This window comes from Carcharodon carcharias, chromosome 18 (genome assembly GCF_017639515.1).
Source record: "Carcharodon carcharias isolate sCarCar2 chromosome 18, sCarCar2.pri, whole genome shotgun sequence".
Classification (NCBI taxonomy): Eukaryota; Metazoa; Chordata; class Chondrichthyes; order Lamniformes; family Lamnidae; genus Carcharodon; species Carcharodon carcharias.
Window position 1 is genome coordinate 22460756 of NC_054484.1, and position 20094 is coordinate 22480849.

Consider the following 20094-nt stretch of genomic DNA (forward strand, 5'->3'; position numbering starts at 1 on the left):
GGCTTTCAATTCTAGATATTTATTGAATTCAATTTCAACATCTGCTGTGCTGGGATTGGAACCCGGGTCCCCAGAAAATTACCCTGGGGTCTTCTGGGATACCTGTCCAATGACAATACCACTATGCCACCACCTCCCTCATAAAGTGTAAAGTAACATACCATTTGAGCAACTGGGTTTAGAAGGAAAAAGTAGTATTTAGAAAAAAACATTTTCATCCTGTTGACATTTAAAAATGTTTTTATTAATTCAGATAATACTGGAAAAGCGGCCCTTTGTTGATCCTGCTATTATAGCATCTTTCCCTTCGGCAAGTGAGATTTCATCTATTCCACAAGCTGGTACAACACACAAATCTCTGTCTTCTCTAATGCAAGCGGCCCCAAGAACTGCTAAAGCAACAACTAAGGCTCCACCTGTGACTTCTGTGACATCCAGTTTTCAAAATCAGTCTTCCTCCAACCAAATTCAACGTGAAACTTCTTTGACAAAGCATCAGTGTGCCTGGTTGCCAATAAATGATAGATCAGCAACACCTACACTACCGGAACTTGCAAACTCTGCTGATATTCAGCCTCCTACAAGCCAACCTGTGAAAACAACATCTCAGCAACCCAAGAACAGTTTTGATAAAATCATCAGCCGTCTTTTGGCCATGTTCCCCCATTATACAAGGTAAGCCTGAGGCCAAATTAATCACAATTAACAAGTTTACATGATCTTACATGAACATTTCCATAATTCTGAGCTGGGTTAGTTTAAAGCTAACTAAAAGTTGCTGGATCCTAGTTGTGCAGTAATAAGGTCTGCAGTAAGTGTTTTGTAGCTAATGCTGGACCATAGCTGTTTATTCTGCTTTTTAGGGCCAGTCTGACTAACTTCATTAAAGAGGTTCGTAGTACAAATGGTGGTTCCCTTTCTGGATTAGTATACGATGAAATAATCAATCGAGTGGCAGAACTCATCTTGGATCATCAGGACAAAACAAGGGTGAGAGTATGAAGCTTGGCATTATGTAACGTAAAAATGGGAAATGTTAAATGTTTGAATAAGGTTGATTCCTAGCCTGCTCCTCTCTACTGTTTAACAAGATGGAGGTTCCCTCCAGGACACCCTGGTCCACTCCTCCATCACCCCCTACACCTCAACCCCCTCCCATGGCACCTTCCCATGCAACCACAGAAGGTGCAACACCTGCCCCTTTACTTCCCCCCTCCTCACCATCCAAGGGCCCAAACACTCCTCTCAAGTGAAGCAGCGCTTCACTTGCACTTCCCTCAATTTAAGTCTACTGCATTCATTGCTCCCAATGCGGTCTCCTCTACATTGGAGAAACCAAACACAGACTGGGTGACCACTTTGCAGAACACCTTTGGTCTGTCTGCAAGCATGACCCTGACCATTTCAACATACCACCCTGCCCTCATGCCCACAAGACCGTCCTTGGCCTGCTGCAATGTTCCAGTGAAGCTCAACGCAAACTGGAGGAACAGCACCTCATCTTCCAACTAGGCATTTTACAGTCTTCCAGACTTAATATTGAGTTCAACAATTTTAGTTCATGAACTCTCCTCCATCCCCACCCCCTTTCTGATCCCCCTTTTTCCAATAATTTATAAATTTTTTTACAAATATATTTTTCTTTTCCCTCCTATTTTTAAATTTATTTCGATCTATTGTTTCATCTCCACCTTTTAGCCCATTTTGATCCCTTCCCCCCATCCCACCCGCACTAGGGGCATCTGCCACTAGCTTGCCCTGCTTGCTACCCTTAATGTCCCCATTAGTACATCCTTTAGATAATATCACCACCATCAACATCCCTTTGTCCTTTTGTCTATGACATCTTTGGCAGTCTATTCTTGGCCTCCACCTATCACTGGCCCCCTATCAAGCTCTACCTGTCCCACCCCCCTCTACTAGCTTATATTTCATCTCATTTCTATATGTCTTAGTTCTGATGAAGAGTCATATGGACTCGAAACATCAACTGTATCCCTCTCCACAGGTCAGACCTGAGTTTTTCCAGGTATTTTTGTTTTTGTTCTGGAGGAGTCGTCTGTTTGGTTTAAAGGTTTACTCCTGTCGTGTGTGGGACAAAAATGCAGTGAGATAAAAGTTTGAATATCACCCCTGCCCACTATGTTCTGGACTTTTGTGTGGAGATTTAAATTAAAAACAAAACTTGTTCAATTTGATCTGCTTTTCCTTTTGGGTTATGACCAAGAATCTCGGAGCAAAACGTGCAGATTTCAATCAGCCAAGAGTCCCCAAGTCGCTGTTGATAGTTACTTGCTCTACCTCGCTTCACTAATCTCCCTCTATCCACTTCAACATTCACCACCATTATACAGTGGCTGCCATAGATGTCAGTTTATATTACAACACCTCAGGCACTTTCTCCAAAGACCCCATTTCAGAAAACTGTTCCATTGTAGGAGGGTTTTATTTTGGCTGTATGCCCCGTAAACTACAAAGGTGAGTGCCAAAGGCAGTGTGTGCTTATCTTCTAACAAAGCCTTTCAGCAGCCTCTGAAGTCCTTCAGTGGAACAAGGTGGTGTGCCCAGTACTATTTTAGCTGATTGTAATCATCAATCACATCATTAATATCACCTCCAGTGACTGAAAGTTTGTTATCCTGGCTATTGTCTGATCTCTAGTCTGTTTTGAAGTAGTTAATTTTAGCCAGTTTGCAGCAGGGGTGCTGCAATTGGTCTCGATGCTTGTTGGAGAAATATTACACGGTATATAAAGTCGTGCAGGGAGCTGTAAGGTGGAAGTCATTGGATCATTCCAAAGCTAAAACAACTTGCATTTCTATAGCACCTTTAACCTAGTAAAATATGCCTAGACACTTAATATCAGCAAAATTTAATAGTTGCAAAGGTTTAAGAAGGGAATTTCAGAGCTTTGGGTCTAGGCAGCTGGAGCCAAGTATTATTAAACTTAAGTAAAAAATATTAAACCTAATTCTGCAATGTTGTTTACTTGTGGCAGCTACTCAAATTGTAACCAGAACATATGTATGATATTTTAGTAAAATCAAAATTAAATGGTGTTAGTTGTCAGAATTGGTTTTATTATTTTCAATGAAGAGGGTATAACAAGTTTCATGGTGCATGTATGTTTGTTTTTTCCCCCATCTTTACCTTACAGTTTCCGTCTTCCACCGTTCAACAGCCAGCAACTCTGGTTCACCAAAGGCCAACCTCTGACTTTGCTGCTTTATCTGCAGCATCGAATGAGGACTCAAGACCAAATACTCCCATAGCTGCTGGAAATACCCGTTCACAGCCTTGGAAATCTGTCAAAGCTCAGACTGCCTCACAATGGCATGGAAACAATCCTGCAGTAAGTGATAGTCAAATATATATTTCACTACCTTCCACTATAATGGTAAGATAAGAAAAGACTTCTGATTCCTGACGCACTCTGCATAAACAAAATCAAAGTCTTATCAAATTCTTGCCCAAAATTTGTTTTAAAAGTAACAACATGAACAAAGCACACAAGTTATTAATGTGCAAATTGACTAGCAATGAGTTAGGAAGATACCCCATGAAGTGAATCGTCTTAAATTTCCTGCTGATTTGCTGCTTCATGAAAGTAGCATCTCACCCTTTTGAAATTGCTGCATTTGCACATAAATTCCCATTAAACTCACCAAAGCTAAACAGCTTAGGGTACCCTTTTAACAATGTTGTAATTGTTAATAATGGCCAATTAACCCCTCTTGCCCAGAAAGTGAATAATTAAAAATGTGAAGTCTCATTCCTTCAGGTTGTGAATTGTTAGCAATTTGACAATATCAAATGTAAGTTTTTTTTTTAAATCCTGCTTTTCCTGTCTGACTCATTTCTTTCATGTTTTTAAATTTCTCTTTCCCTACCTGATTCGACATTTAAATCTACAGTAAAAATGTTTAATTGGAGGAGGGCCAATTTAAGTGGGTTTAGAACAGATCTGGCCCAGGTAAATTGGTTGGAAAGATGGGTGGACAAAAATGTAATCGAACAATATATGGCCTTTAAAGAGATGGTTTGAGTGTATTGTGGGTACAGTCTAGGTACATTTAACATGAGGGAAAAGGTAGGGCAACAAAAACCAGAGCTCCCTGGATGGTGAAAGAGATGGAGAGTAAGACGAAGCAGAAGAAAGGGATGTCTGACAGATGCCAGATTGAATAATACAAGTGAAAACCAGGCTGAATTTAAGTTCATAAAGTAGTGAAAAGGTAAGTAAGCGGGTCAGAGACAGAAGATAGATTAGCAGTTAACATAAAAAGGAGTCCAAAATTCTTCTATAGGAATTTAATATTAGATGAGTGCTATGAAGAGGTTTGGGGCTGATTGGGGACCAAAGGGAGACCTGTGCATGGAGACAGAGGGCATGGTTGAAGTTCCAAATGGGTACTTTGCATCTTCTTTACCAATGAAGATGATGTTGCCAAAGCCCCAGTGGAAGAGGAGGTAGTTGAGATATTGGATAGGTTATAAATTGATAAAGAGGAGGTATGAGAACAGCCAGGTCTACTTAAAAAGCAGATAAGGCAGTAGGTTTGGATGGAATGCATCCTAGGTAGTTGAGGTAAGTAAGGGTGGAAATTGTAGAGTTACTGGCCATAATCTTCCAAACCTCCCTAGATATGGGAGTAGTACCAGATCATCAAAGAATTCCACATTTTACACTCTTGTTCAGAAGAGAGTGTAAGGATAAAGAAAGCAACCACAGGCAAGTTAATTTAACCTCAGCAGAGGGAAGGTTCAGAAATGATAAAGCTGGTCAAAATTGTCACCTGGACAAATGTGGATTAATTAAGGAAAATAATTAACCCACTAGTTTTTTTGAAGAGGTAAGAGTTTATGTGGTGTATATGGACTTCAAAAATGAAGTGCCATATTATTGACTTGCCAGTAAAGTTGAAGTCCGTGGAATAGAAGGAGCTATGAGTTTGAACACATCTGGATATGAAATTGGCTGAGTGACAGGAAACAAAGCTGTGGTGAACTTTTTTTGGCTTGGAGGAAAATATACAGTGATGATCCCAGAGGTGACTAGGGGGAACTACTTTTCATAATATATATTAATGACTTGGAGTGTACAGGGCAGCATTTCAAAACTTGCAGATTACACAAAACTTGGAAGTGTAGTGAACTGAGAGGAGAATAGTGATAGACTTCGAGGTCATAGGTTGATGGAAAGGGTGACCATGTGGCAAATGAAATTTAACACAGAGAAGTGCAAAATGATACATTTTGGTAGGAAAAATTAGGAGAGGAAATATAAACTAAGGGTACAATTCTAAATGGGGTGCAGGAACAGAGAGACCTGGGGGTATATTATAACTAGTTGAAGGTGGCAGGACATGTTGAGAAAGTTCTTAAAAAGGCATATAGGACCCTGGGCTTTATAAATAGACAGGAAATCATGGAAATACTCAGCAGGCCTAGCGGCATCTGTAGAGAAGGAAACAGTTAAGGTTACAGGTTGATGACCTTTCATCATTTCCAGCATTTTCTGTTTTTATTTCAGATCTTGCAGCATCCACAGTATTTTGCTTTTACAAATAGAGGATAGAATACTATAGCAGGGAAATTATGATGACTTTTTATAAAACACTGGTTCACCCACAACTGGACTATTGTGTTCAATTCTCAGCCCCACACTTTAGGAATGATGTGAAGACTTTATAGAGGGTGCGGTAAAGATTTACTAGAATGGTTCCATGGATGAGAGAGACTGGAGAAGCTGGGGTTGTTCTCCTTAGAGCACAGAAGATTGAGAGGATATTTGATAGAGATGTTCACGATCATGAAGGATCTAGATAGAGATAAACTGTTTCCATTGGTGGACAGGTTGAGAACCAGAAGACACCAATTTAAGTTGGTTGGCAAAAGAACCTAACAGGGACATGAGGAAAAGAAAGTTGATGCAGTGAGTGTTTATGGTCTAGAATGCACTTGCTGAGTGTGTGGTGGAAGCAGATCGCATATGGTTTTCAGAGGGGAATTGGATAATTTGAAGAGAAAAATGGTACAAGTTTGAGGGAAAGTACAGGGGAGTGGGACTATCTGGATTTCTCTTGCAGAAAGCCAGCCGGGACTCAATGGGCTGATCAGCCTCCTTCTGTGCTGTAACCATTCTGTGAATTCACTGACTCTTATTTACACTCAGTCCTTCCTGTGTTAATTTCTCCATCTTTTAAAGGAAGTGGCTGCAGAGATAGTGGAGGTATTGGTCGAAATATTCCAGAACTCATTGGATTCCAGGAGGGTCCCAGTAGATTGGAAAACCATTAATGTGATGTCCCTGTTCAAGAAGGGAGGGAAACAAAAAGCAGGAAACTATAGGCCAGTCAGCCTAACGTCTGTTGTTGGGAAAATGCTAGAGTCCATTATTAAGGAAGAAATAGGACATTTAGAAAAGCTTAACGCAATCAAACAGAGTCAACATGGTTTTGTGAAAGGGAAATCATGTTTGATAAATTTGCTGGAGTTCTTTGAGGATATAACAAGCAGAGTTGATAAAGGGGAACTGGTAGATGTGTATTTGGATTTCGAGAAGACATTTGATAAGTTGCCACATAAAAGGTTATTGCACAAGATAAAGAGTTCATGGGATTGAGGATTTGTTAACACACAGAAGACAGAGTCGGGTTTAATGGGTCTTTTTCGGGTTGAAAAAACATTACTAGTAGAGTGCCACAAGCATCAGTCCTAGGGCCTCAATTATTACTATCTATATTAATGACTTTGAGGGAGGTGGGGGGGTGGTGGTGGAGAGCACAGAGTGTACTGTATCCAAATTTGCTGACGATACAAAAATAGGTGGGACGGCATGTTGTGATGAGGGTGTAAGGAATCTGCAAAGGATTATAGACAGGTAGAGTAAGTGGGCAAAACCTTGGCAAATGGAGTTTAATATAGGAAAGTGTTCGGTCATGCACTTCGGTAGGAAAATTAAAAAGCCAGATGATTATTTAAATGGAGAGAGACTCCAAAAAAAGTGTGGCACAGAGGGATCTGGGTGTTCTTGTGCACGAAACACAAAGTTAACAAGCAGGTGCAGCAAGTAATTAAGGCAGCAATTGGAGTTTTGGCCTGTATTGCTAGGGGGTTGGAGTTTAAAAATAGGGAAGTCTTGTTACAACTGTGCAGGGTGTTGGTGAGACCGCACCTGGAGCACTGTGTACAGTTTTGGTCCCCGTATTTAAGGATATACTGGCATTGGAGGCAGTTCAAAAGAGATTCACTAGGCTGATTCCTGGGATGAAGGGGTTGACGGCTAAACAGGTTAGCCCTTTATTCATTAGAATTTAGAGGGATGAGTGGTGACCTTGTTGAAACATACAAGTTTCTGAGGGTCTTGACAGGGTAGATGTTGAGAAGATGTTTCCACTAGTGGGGGAATCTCGAACTAGGGGACTAGTTACAGAATAAGGGGACACTCATTTAAAACTGAGTTGCGAAGGAATTTCTTCTGAGGGTAATGAATGTCTGGAATTCCCTACCCCAGAGAGTTGTGGAGGGCTAGGTCACAAAGTATTTAAAGAGGAGGTAGATAGATTTTTGAAATATCAGGGAGTTGAGGGCTATGAGGAGCTGGCACAAAAGAGGAGTTGAGGCCTGGGGCAGATCAGCCATGACCTTAGTGAATGGTGGGGCAGAATTGAGGTGCTGAATGGCCTACTCCTATTTCTTATATTCTTTTAATTTCATTGGTTCACCAAGGTCCCAGATACCCTGACTGCACTATTATCAGCTCACACTTCCAGCAACTATGGTGACAAAACACTTTTGAGGTGGAGGATACAGGGGACCAGTTTAACAGAGCACACCCTGAAATGCCACATTCTGGTAAATTCTAACCATTGTAAATTTAAGCTCTAGCTGACTGTTCTGAACATTCATACAGGACAGAATTTTGCTGGTAAAGTCTCCCATTTCCCTATCTAGCATGATGCATTGAAACTCGTGGGGGAGAGAGTGAGGAAAGAAACATATAACACAGCTAAGGCTATTAGATGGAGCACAGTGGAAAAGATGGTTTTTACTTGGTAAGGATGGTTGTTGAAAAGTTTTCCTTATTTCTCATCATAGACATTTGATGACGAGCCATGTATTATTTGTCATGAGGATTTAACACCAGACACTATGTGTGTGCTTCAGTGCAAGCATCACTTTCATGAACTGGTAAGCATTGCTGTCAATTCATCTCATTTTTGTCATTCATAAATTTTAATAGATGGCCTGCTTAGGTGGGGATAAAGAGGTTGAAAGAAAGAATGGGGCTGAAAGATTACCGAGCCAGATAGTTTCTGCAGAGGGTGAAACCAGAAACTATTGTTGATCCAGTAAAAAATATCCTCAAATTTCCATTTTTATTGGCAAGAGGAGAGGGCAGTTGAAATTTGAAATAAAGACAGACCCGAATTTCTATAGTGCCTTATAATCAACAACGTGCTTTTGCGGTCACTGTAGTATTACAGGCAATGTGGCAGCCAGTTTGTGCACAGCAAGGCCCCCCACAAACAGCAAGTGAAAAAGATCAGAGTATCTGCTTTAATGTAATGGATGAATGTACAAGAGGATTTGAAATGCCACAGAGCAACATGTTTTTTGTGTAGTACTCTTTTAGAATTGTGACAATGTTGTAATTAAAGGCTACCATCTATTACTGTAAAGGCAAAATTACCATTCAGATAGTTCTGGAAAATGCAGGCAAGTTGGATTGGAAATGGGGTGATTCCTGTGACTTCTCCAGATGGTAAGTTTTAAAGTGTGGTTAAGATGAGGATAGCTCATCGGATAAGGAGAAACATGACCACTTTTTCAGTCAGGTAAGCGTGAATGACAAGAGGAAAGAGTTCATTCTGCAAAGCTATAATATATAGTGTTTTCCTGATACTTTTAAAGAATGGGGGCTGAAAAAGTTGTTTAATTTAGAATACAATTTGATTTATGATGTAACTTTCAACCAAATAATTTTTGTTACCGGTTAACTGCTTGCATAGTGACCAGTTGTACCATTTTGATCAATCTAAAAGTAGTTTATTTATTGGGATGTTGAGCCATAATTATTTTTTTGTTTAAAGTCCCATTCACTTATCACCTCAATGATCTACTGACCTGGATTAAAATTGAGGTATTGCTTGATCAAGCTCTCATGCTTGTTTTCAAGTCTGTCACATCAATGCAGGCTCTGGAAATCCCTTTTAAACCCTCTTTCCTCCTTTTAAGACGGTGCTTAAAGCCTACCTTCTTGACCAAGCCTTTGACTATCTGCTTTAATGTGGCTGAGTGTCTTTTTGCCTTGCAAAGCACCTTGGGCTGTTTATTATTGTTAAAGACATGATATAAATTGTTCCATTGTGAAATCAGTAGAATGATGATTGTGGTGTTCTAAAGATGCTTTCTTATGATTATCTTACAGTGCATCAAGCAATGGCTGAGAGAGAATAGCACCTGTCCAACATGTCGAGTTCATGCTCTCCTGCCTGAAGATTTCCCTGCACTGTCTGGAATGATAAAAAATACACAGACCTTTCATTTTTAAGTATGTTCTGAGAGAGCATCAACTAGTATAATCGTTGAAGTTGTGTTGATCATTACTTTCTATAACTTTTTCATTTTATGAGGTGCATGTGATTTTAGTATAGCATACAAAAAAAATGTGCTCATTTAGAGAGCTGGCGCAGACACTGGTTCAAAAGGCCCCCCCCTTCTGTGTTGTAATAATAGTGACTGCTTGTAACTTCAGGGAACTAAATGACATTCAGGTTCGATAAGAGAGAGGTTGTTTGTGATCTGTTAAAACTATTATTCTTCATCAGGAAATTTGAAGTTTCTTAAAGATTGTCATACCAAAGTGACATTAATAGTGGAACCGGTTCAACTATTCACTCTAGATCCAATCCTGGTCATGATCTCACTTCATTTCTGAAACAGTGTGTTAAGATTACAAGGGACCAACAAGCTGAGCACGTTCTTTTTTTTTTGCAAATTTAAGGAATAATATTGTAGAAATATTTAGTTAAAATTAATGATAAATCTGCTGATCTGCATCCCAGATGTGCCATATTGATTTTTTTTACATATGTACAGATATTATGTTAAAAACAGTACATATTTTTGCTACAGAAGCCATTGTGGGGAGTTTAAGGATAAAAAATCTTTAGAACTCCACAGGCCTGAATGTATTAAGTAATCTTGCCTTCACTCTTGGATAATCCTAGTTTGTGGCCATAGAAATCTTCCTGGCATAATGGGTTTGTTTCGTATTGAAATTTATGTGCCAACCTTCATTAAGAATCTGTTCACCACCCAAGGCTACCTCCCAAATGTTAACAAAAAATAAAAAAAATACTGAAAATACTCAGTCACATCTGCAGAGAGTGAAAGGGTTAGCTTCTCAGGTTAATGACCTTTTGTCACAATTGGGAGAAGTTAGAGATGTGAATGATTATGAATATTAATCTGCCTGTGTAAGAAAGATTAGAGTCGATGACATGGGTATGCAGAAAATATTTCTCAACACAGCACACCAGGTCACCTACCCTATTTTGTTATGTTGCCCTGTTGAACTACATCTGAAAGGTGATAATGTATTAAATAATCTGTAAATAAAACAATAAAGTAATAATTTTGTTGCTTAAAGTATGTTCAAAGAAACATGAAACTTAAGATGTGTGGCCTTCAGAATGTTAGTACAGTCCATATTTGAACCTCTTTCCTCCTCTATTGGCAATGAACAAGATCCAATCCTCAACAGCCCCAAGCAATTTTTCCTTTCTCCACCTGTGAAAACCTAGTCTCTATCTAACACCTCAGAATGAGGTGTTAAATCATAAAATGGCATTCATATTGAAATGGAGAAGAAAACAATGGTGGGCCATCGTTCGCTGTAGCAGATCATCAAATAGTTTCTACCACTATTTAGAAATGTAAATGCACAGGTGAGTCTAAATTTATTTTTGGTGCAGGCAGATAACTTTGCAGCAAGGAAAATTGGGAAAGCAACAGTATCTCAAGTCAAACTAATAAATAGCAAAATTAACAGCATGGGGACCGAGAAGGGATTATAAATTAGTGGGTAAATTCGTTATATTTCTTTGTGTACCTGATTTGATAAAGTTAGATGAGATTGAGCGATAGACGGAAAGGAAGAGTACTTCAAAAAAATTACATTCTTAAAAACTCCAGTGAGTTACTTGAAGGAAAGAGATTCCACATTTGTAATAGTTAATGATTCTCTGGCACTAAAAATTAGAGTTGAAATGATAACTCTAGCAGGTTTCATTCAGATCCACTGTGCACTTATAGCAACTTCACAGCGTTATAAGAGGCAAGCAACAAGATGCCATATCCACGAAGGTGACAGCAGATTTGCACAACTCTGACATCAATTTTTGAATTTGAAAACCACAACATTTGTAGTATTAACCTGTCACCATTATTTTGACAGCAAAAATCTAAGCCATTAAATCAGGAATAAAAACAAAAGTGCTGGAAATACTCAGGTCTGGCCACATCTGTGCAGAGAGAGACAGAAACAGTTAACATTGCGTTGAATATGACACTGTTAATTCTGTTTCTCTCTCTCTCTCCACAGATGCTGCCAGACCTGCTGAGTTTTTCCTAGCACTTCATTTTTAATTTGGATTTCCGGCATCTACAGTATTTTGCTTGCATTAAATCAGGAAATGGAATCAGTCAAAGATACGTCAAAGGGCTCTTAAGCAATCAAGACTTTTCTGAATCTTCAGAGGTGAGGGTTGTTTGCTAGAATACTTTTGTCAGTATGAGTTAGCTTTAGAATAGCAAAACACATCAGACAACACTGCCTGACAAAAAGACACAATCTGTTTACATAGACAGCTTCCACCTGCCAGTGGGCTGTTCCCTGCAATCTCCACTCAAACCAGGATAAACTCTTCCCAAAAATCTTCCCAGAACCCTTTTCTCACCAAGTTGGAAGGGGGGTGATTTAGACTTAAGGTTTTTGACTGCCTTCAGTACTGGAGGATTTCATACTGCCCATTTTATTAGATGCACACTGCAAAATTTAAAATTAATTATAAATGATTTTACTACAATGGTTCTCAAAGTCTGGTTCACAGGGATTCTCCAGGTGGTCCAAAATGCAGGCCCTTGACACACACACACCATGGTTGAGGCCGCAGGAGAGAACAGGCCAGAAACTTCCACCCTGCCACTCACGTTGTTACAGAACCCAGGGAAGCCCCTGCATGCAGAGCACGTCATAAGCATGGACAAGATTTATGTTAGTGTTAACAGCTGCAAAATCGGATTTTCAACACTGAAAACAGGAGGAACTTACTGAATGCAGAACCAAACATCACCTCATTGATGTCTCATCAAAAGCACTGCCATTCATCCCATTAATTCTGATGAAGTTTTGTTGCAGTGACAAGCAAAAGGTGGGGGTAGTAATTTCAGGGTCCATGACCAAGTGGACATAAAAAATGAGAACCACTATTTTACTATACTGACCTACTACAATGCAGGCAGGATGTGGGACTGGAAAAACAGCTCTAATCACAATGTGAAATGCTTCTTTGTACATCATGGGTTTATGGCTAACTAGCAGCTTCTTGATACTGGGTCTTCGTTCCCAAAAGTCAAAGTCAGCTACACTCACATGAAAATGGAAGAATTAAGCTGAGTGCATCTACAACTATGTCAATGTAAGTGGGCTGAGGTCTTTATAATTGCTCCCTGGTGCACGGAAAGAGCCCACAGCCATAAAACTAATAACTGCAGACAGCAGTGCAATAACGAGCACTGGAGTTGGTTGCAGCAATTGAGAGGGGAAAGTGAGCAGAAAACTGCAGAGAGCGTTGCTGTGTTGCAGCACAATTGGCTCTTGCCCTCATTCCTCTGACATGAAGTTTCACCTTGTACATGTTTAAATGGATTTGCAATTTGCCTTAACCTTTGCTCATAAATCTCCCTCGTGCATTTCTTTGATATCGACATCTCTGCCAACACTGAAGAATAATCGCTCAATATCAGACAGCATCTAACTCTGATCTACACTTTAATATTTTAAACATATTGATCGGCTCACCCTCAATCCCTATACTCAAAGAAATACAAGCCAAGTCAACCAGTCCTCATAATTTAATCCTCTAAGCCCCAGTATCATTCTCATCAAATATTTTCCTTCAGTGCATCAGGGAAGAATCTGCCAGGCTGTGGAACCGCAGAAAGCCTTTTGCAGGCCAACTCCTCTCTGTTGCTGCTGGGTCTATAGTTACCCAGAAAGGTGGCGTCTTGAACTCAACAAAATATAATTTTCACTACTAACCTAACAAATCTCAAGAAATCTTCTGTCTTATTGTTGACAGATCTGACCTTTTCCCTCCAATACTAAACAATTGTTTTAATTCACTTTAGTATTCCATTAAAAATCCATTCGACAGGAATTGCAGAACAGCTATAAAAACATACAATAGACAAGAACATTAATGTATGTATGATAAAACACAGCAGCAGAAATAGGCCATTCAATGAGATCATGGCTGATCTGATAATCCTCAACTCCACTTTCCTGCCTTTTCCCCGTAACCCTCAATTCCCTTACTGATTAAAATCTGTCTATCTCAGCCTTGAATATACTTAACGACCCAGCCACTACAGCCCTCTGTGGTAAAGAATTCCACAGATTCATTATCCTTTGAGAAGAAATTCCTCTAATCTGTCTTAAATGCCCCTTACTCTGAGATTATGCCCTCTGGTCCTAGACTTTCCCACAAAGGGAAATGACCTCTCAGCATCTACTCTATTAAGCCCCCTAAGGATATTATATGTTTCAATAAGGTCACCTCTCATTTTCCTAAATTCCAATGTGTACAGGCCCAACCTATTCAACCTCTCAAGAAAATCCCTCCATCCCCAGGATCAACCTAGTGAACCTTCTCTGGATTGCCTCCAATGCCAGTATATCTTTCCTTAGATAAGGGGACCAAAATTGTTCACAGCATTCTAGGTGTGGTCTAACTAGTGCCTTGTATAGTTTTAGCAAGATCTCCCTATTTTTATACTCCATTCCATTTGCCTTCCCTATTACCTGTTGAACTTGTATGTTAACTTTTTGGGATTCATGCACAAGGACTCCCAAATCCCTCTGTGCTGCACCTTCTGCAGTCTTTGTCCAATTAAATAATATTTAGCTCCTCTTCTTCCTGCCAAAGTGCATAACCTCACATTTTCCCACATTATAGTCCATCTGCCATGTTTTAGCCCACTCACTTAATCTGTTTTTCTCCCTCTGTAGACTGTGTCATCTGCAAACTTGGCAACAGTACATTCACTTTCCTCATCTAAGTCATTAATATATATTGTAAATAATTGAGGCCCCAGCCCTGATCCCTGTGGCACTTCAGTAGATACAGGTTGCCATCCCAAAAATGCCCCCCTTATCCCAACTCTGTCTTCTATCAGTTAGCCAATCCTCTATCCATGCTAATATACTACTCCCAACACCATGAGCTCTTATCTTAAGTAGCCTTATCGAGGTACCTTATCGAACGTCTTTTGGGAATCTAAATATATTACATCTACTAGTTCCTCCTTATTTATCCTGTTTGTTACCTCCTCAAAGATTTCTAATAAATTTGTTAGGTATGATTTCCCCTTCATGAAGCCATGCTGACTCTGCTTGATTAGATTATGTATTTCTAAATTCTCTGCTATTACATCCTTTATAATAGACTCCAACATTTTCCCAATGACAGATGTTAAGCTAATTGGCCTATAGTTACCCGTTTTTTGTCTGTTTGAATAAGGGTCTTACATTGGCTGTTCTCCAATCCTCTAGGATTTTTCCAGAATCTACGGATTTTTGGAAGATTACGACCAGTGCATCCATTATCTCTGCAGCTACTTCCTTTAGGATCCTAGGATGCAACCCATGAGGTCCAGGAGACTTTTCATCCTTTAGCCCTATTAGTTTCACTAGAACTTTTGCTCTAGTGATAGTTGTATTTATTTTCTCCCACCACCCCCCTCCCTTTTTGCCCCTTTCGTATTTTTGCAATGCTATTAGTATCTACAACCATGAAGACGGAAGCAAAGTAGTCATTCAACTCCTCTGCCATTTCCTGGTTCTCCATTACTTCCCCAACCTCATTCTCTAAGGCGCCTATGGTCACTTTGGCCTCTTGCTTCCTTTTTACATAATTAAAGAAACTCTTACTGTCCGTTTTTATATTACTTGCTAGTTTACCCTCAAAGTTTATTTCCTATTATTTTTTGGTCATCTTTTGTTGGTTTTTAAAATTTTCCCAATTCACTGGCTTACCACTAATCTTTGCCACATTGTATACAAATGTTTCAACAATGCAGAAGCATCAAACGATCACATATGCAGTGTTGAAACCAAGAAAATTATTTCTTTAAGTAAAAAGATTCAAAAATGTCAAACTTCCACTCAAAGCAGCCATTTAAAAGATGAAATCGAGAAACTAATTTGAAAAGCATTACTCTGACATACCACTGACAATTTGAATTTTAAAAATATTTTCATCTACATTACAATAGAGGTTGCACTGCAAAATATTTAATTGGCAATGAGGAGCTTTGGGACATCCTGAGAAAATGAAAGGCATTGTATAAACGGAAGTGGTTTTCATAGGATTTTTTAAGCTATGATGCTGTTTTCTTATTTCACCAGCAGAGGACAATCTTGCACTAAAAATTTGTGCTGCTCCGCACCTGTTTTGTCCAATTGAATTTTCTGACTAGCCACAGGTTTGGATAGTGATACCAATTTAGTCTCATGCACTAATTTTAGTGAAAAAATCTTTACATGCACTCAGACAACCTTGTTTTACCAAATGTACAAAAAGATTAAAGTTTACATGCCTACAGTAAGCCTGTATGAGTATTGAGGTTTCATAACCAACAGGAGTGTATTGTTCATTTTTAATTTACAAATCAAAAATGATTGATTGTTTCTGGATTCCCAGTTCACCATATATGGCTAGTGGGAACTGTATTAGACAACAATGTTCTACACAATAAAGCAACACTTCCTGTTCATGGTCACAAATCCTGTCCCAACGTTGAAAAAGGATTGAAGATTCAGTATGATTGCCCATACTCCAAACTGTTTGAAGGTTGTATTTGTAATTAAGGGGTAGCAGGGCAGAATTTGTGAAAATAGATAAATGAATCAAACTGCACAATATTAAAGGACTTAATTACAACTTTGACATTCCTTCATATACTCAAAGCATCACAAAGCATTTCATATCCAACTCCAATTATTTGCTTTTTGCGATGTCGTCACTGTTATTCAATTGCTTACATCACAACAATTTGCAGAGCATGGTCCCAGCAAATCAAATGAGTGATAAATTAAAGACCCCAAATTTCCTTAGACCAACATCAGGATAGCCAGGGGCAAAAATTAGGATAGGTCTGAGTTCAGTCTTTGGGGGTCCCAGTACATATAAATCTACATGATGCAGGATTACAGCACTTGCTGGGTGACAGAAGTAGATACCAATTTCTGCAGGGCCAAGTTCGTTAAAGCTGCTGCATTCAATGTGAAACACTTGAACAAGGACCAGTTCTTTAAAGTTCAATATTAACTTTGACTGAAACTGTTAACAATCAGTCACGTAGGTGATGCACACATTTATTGCCTCCATTCCCCCACTCCCTTTTATTTTTGAGGTGCGAATGACCACCCTCTATATCAAGGCAGCATTTGACTCAGTGTGACATCAAGGAGCCCTGGAAAAACTTAAGTCAATGAAAATGAGGGGGAAAACTCTCCACTGGTTGGAATCATACTGAGCACAAAAGAAGATGTTTGTAGTTGTTGGAGGTCAATCATCTCAGTCGCTTCATCAATGACCTTCCAACTTAAGGTGGGGATGTTTGCTGATCATTGCACAATATTCAGACCATTCACAGTGACTCAGATATTGAAGCAATCCATGTTCATATGCAGCAAGATCTGGACAACATTCAGGTTTAGGCTGATAAGTAGCAAGTAACATTTGCACCACCAAAGTGCCACACAATGACCAACAAGAGACACTCTTCTCCCTTTGACATTCAATGGCATTATCATCACTAAATTCCTCAATGTCCTGGAAATTACCATTGATGAAATGGACCAGCCATATAAATGCTGTGGCTACAAAAGCAGGTCAGAGGCTGGGGATTCTGCAGAAAGTAACTCGCCCTCCTGACTCCCCAAAGCCTGTCCACCACCAAGGCATGAGTTAGGAGTGTGGAGAAATACTCCCCACTTGCCTGGATGAATGCAGCTACAACAACATTCAAGAAGCTCGACACCATCCAAGACAAAGCAGCTTGCTTGATTGGCACCCCATCCACCACTTTAAACATTCACTTTCTCCACCAATGCACAATGGCAGCAGTATGTACCATCTACAAGATGCACTGCAGCAACTCACCAAGGCTCCTTCAACAACACCTTCCAAACCAATGACCTCTACTACCTAGAAGCACAAGGGCAGCAGATGCATGTGAACACTGCTACCTGCAAGTTCCCCTCCAAGCCACACCCCATCCTGATTTGGAACTATATCACTGCTCCTTCACTGTCACTGAGTCAAAGTCCTGGAACTCCCTTCCTAACATTATTGTGGATGTACCTCCATCACATGGACTCCAGTGGCTCACCACCACCTTCTCAAAGACAACTAAGGAAAGGCAATAAATACTGGCCTGGTCAACAATGCCAACACCCTGTGAACAAATAAAAAAAATGTTACCCAATACTACATTAGCTTGTTATGGACTCTTTCCCCCCCTCAAAGCCCATCTTCATGGCAACATGAATCACATGTGTCTTGTATCCAGGTAGAAATACAAATCTGCTATCCTCAAGACTCCCCAACTCTACTCCACTTTGAAACTGAAGAGACAGTTTATAGTATTCTTGAGACACTTGGAGATAACAGTCTCCCAGTATCACAGATGCCTTTGCAATTATCTACACGTGTGAATATCTTGCAGCTTCTTCCCAGTAAAACAGCCTGGGCCTCAATTGTCCCCACAGCAACCAAACCACCCAGGCTTGTTGCTGGGCAAAATTCAGAAGAGGCCAGATGAATGTCTTTCAGTCCTCCATTTTACCCTAAATTAAAGAGACTTGCAAAAACATAACCTTACAAACTTCATATTTATAACAAAAAGGTATATAAAAAGTTTTTTGAATAAAGGTAAAAAGTTAATGGATATTTCCAGTTCTCATTAAAGAGAAATGCTATTCACTTCGTCCCATTCCTCTGCTCGTTCCCCAAAGCTGTTTAAATTCATCGATCTCCAAATATTTATTATTACCCATTTAAAAGGTCAGGATTAAAGCATATTGTCAGGGTTTACTGAAGGTGGTTTTACTGGGAATCCAGCCTATGCTTCAGAGCTAACCCAGGAGTGTTTGATGTTCCAGAAAAAGGTTTAAAATATAAAACATAAGGGCAAGAAATAATAGGAATTTTATACAAACCGCTTTTCAATAAGAGTGGGTAAGTGGCATTAATTGGACAACTGATTCAAAGAGCTAGCACAAGTATGAAGGACCAAATCTGTGCGGTATCATTTCATAATTGTGTAATGAAGAGAATTCAGAATTCAGTCTCGTGAATCAGTTTTCACTGCTCGGTATCTGAATTCACAGTCCTCTGTAGCTCATTTTCCGCATGAAGCAAAGAGACTCTTGTAATATCTGGTTTCCAGCAACAATTCATTCATTAGCATTCCAGACACATAGCAATACTGGACTCCTTTAGAGAATTTATTCATAATCATTTGCCACTTGGTTAACTCTGATTATCCCTGTGTTTGGCTCTCATAAACAACGCACAGAGGGACAGTAAAACAATAACATTAGAAATCTTCAGTTTATTATATTAAATCGAAACAATCTGCTAGTGATTAAATATGAAGAGCACTTGCATGAGAGCAAGGTATTTGAATCAGAGATATTGACTAGAGTTCTCTGGCTCTCAGTTAGCAGTGAATTTAACATTCACAGCTTGATGGATAACAAATACAGCCATTTGGCTCATTAACTTTGCTCCACCATTTTGAGTCTTGTCAGCTCACCATAATTCCAATTTCCTCTTCATCTCTTAATGCTCAATTTCCCAGTAATCTATCTCCCTTTCAAAGATCCAACTTGACTATCCACCACAGTCTTCCGAAACTGGGATGAAAATAACAGAATTACATCAAATTTACAGTACAGAAACTAGTCATTCAGCCCAACAGGGTTATGCCAGGATTTATGCTGTACATTGGCTTCTTCTCACTCTAATTATTTTCTCATCCTATCAACATGCCCTTCCATCCCTTTCACTTTCATTTACTTATCTAGCATATCCTTAAATGCATCTAAGTTATTAGCCTGAACCAAGCAATATGCCATCTTCTCACCACAAACTGCTAAAGTACCTCCTCCTGAATTGTTAATTGGATTTATTAGCAACTGTTTTATATTTACCACCTAAGTTTTAGGCACGAACAAGTGGAAACATATTCTCTATGTCTCCCTACTGAACCCTTTCATAACTTCAAGTAAGATCAACTGTCTTTTTTCCAGAGAAAGGAGCTCCAACCCATTTAGTCTTTCATGACAGTTGTACCCTCTCAGTGCTGGCATCCTCCTTGCAAATCTTGTTTGCACCTTCTCCACTGCTTCTATATATCCTTTTTGTATACAGTTGTTTCCATGTCTCAATGTTCTTTACAAGTTACCATAACTTCTCTGCTTTTGAATTCTATTCCTCTGGAGATGAACTTCAGTGCTTTGTTTGCACTTCTAATGATTTGTCAATCAGTATCCATGGATCCCTTTGGGCCTGTAACCTATTTAGACTTCTCAATGAATATGTTGCAGCCTTATCGCTCCTCCAAAATGCACCACCTCACATTTACCTATGTTGAAATTCATTTGCCAATTATAGATCCACTGCAAATGTATTAACATCCTTCTGTATTTTTGTCACAGTCTTCCTCCATATCAACCGTAGCCAAAACTTGATGTCAACCACAGAATTTATTGCACTTGGGATTCTACTCCAAACC

The 20094-nt window shown here is 39.4% G+C and overlaps 1 protein-coding gene across 3 annotated transcripts in view; it reads left to right on the forward strand.

Moving 5' to 3' along the window:
• ttc3 (tetratricopeptide repeat domain 3) overlaps positions 1-13596 on the forward strand; it is a 125204-nt gene extending 111608 nt beyond the window's left edge. For 2 of the 3 annotated variants that reach the window (XM_041211141.1, XM_041211143.1), the window contains exons 39-43: positions 254-675; positions 864-990; positions 3158-3352; positions 8101-8193; positions 9434-10639. In XM_041211141.1, coding sequence (XP_041067075.1) covers positions 254-675; positions 864-990; positions 3158-3352; positions 8101-8193; positions 9434-9556 — 960 coding nt within the window. In that variant the 3' untranslated portion in view covers positions 9557-10639. Of the gene's footprint in view, positions 1-253; positions 676-863; positions 991-3157; positions 3353-8100; positions 8194-9433; positions 10640-11611 lie in introns of those variants that run through there. The other variant, XM_041211142.1, reaches the window with a different exon arrangement.
• The last annotated feature ends 6498 nt before the right edge of the window (positions 13597-20094 follow it).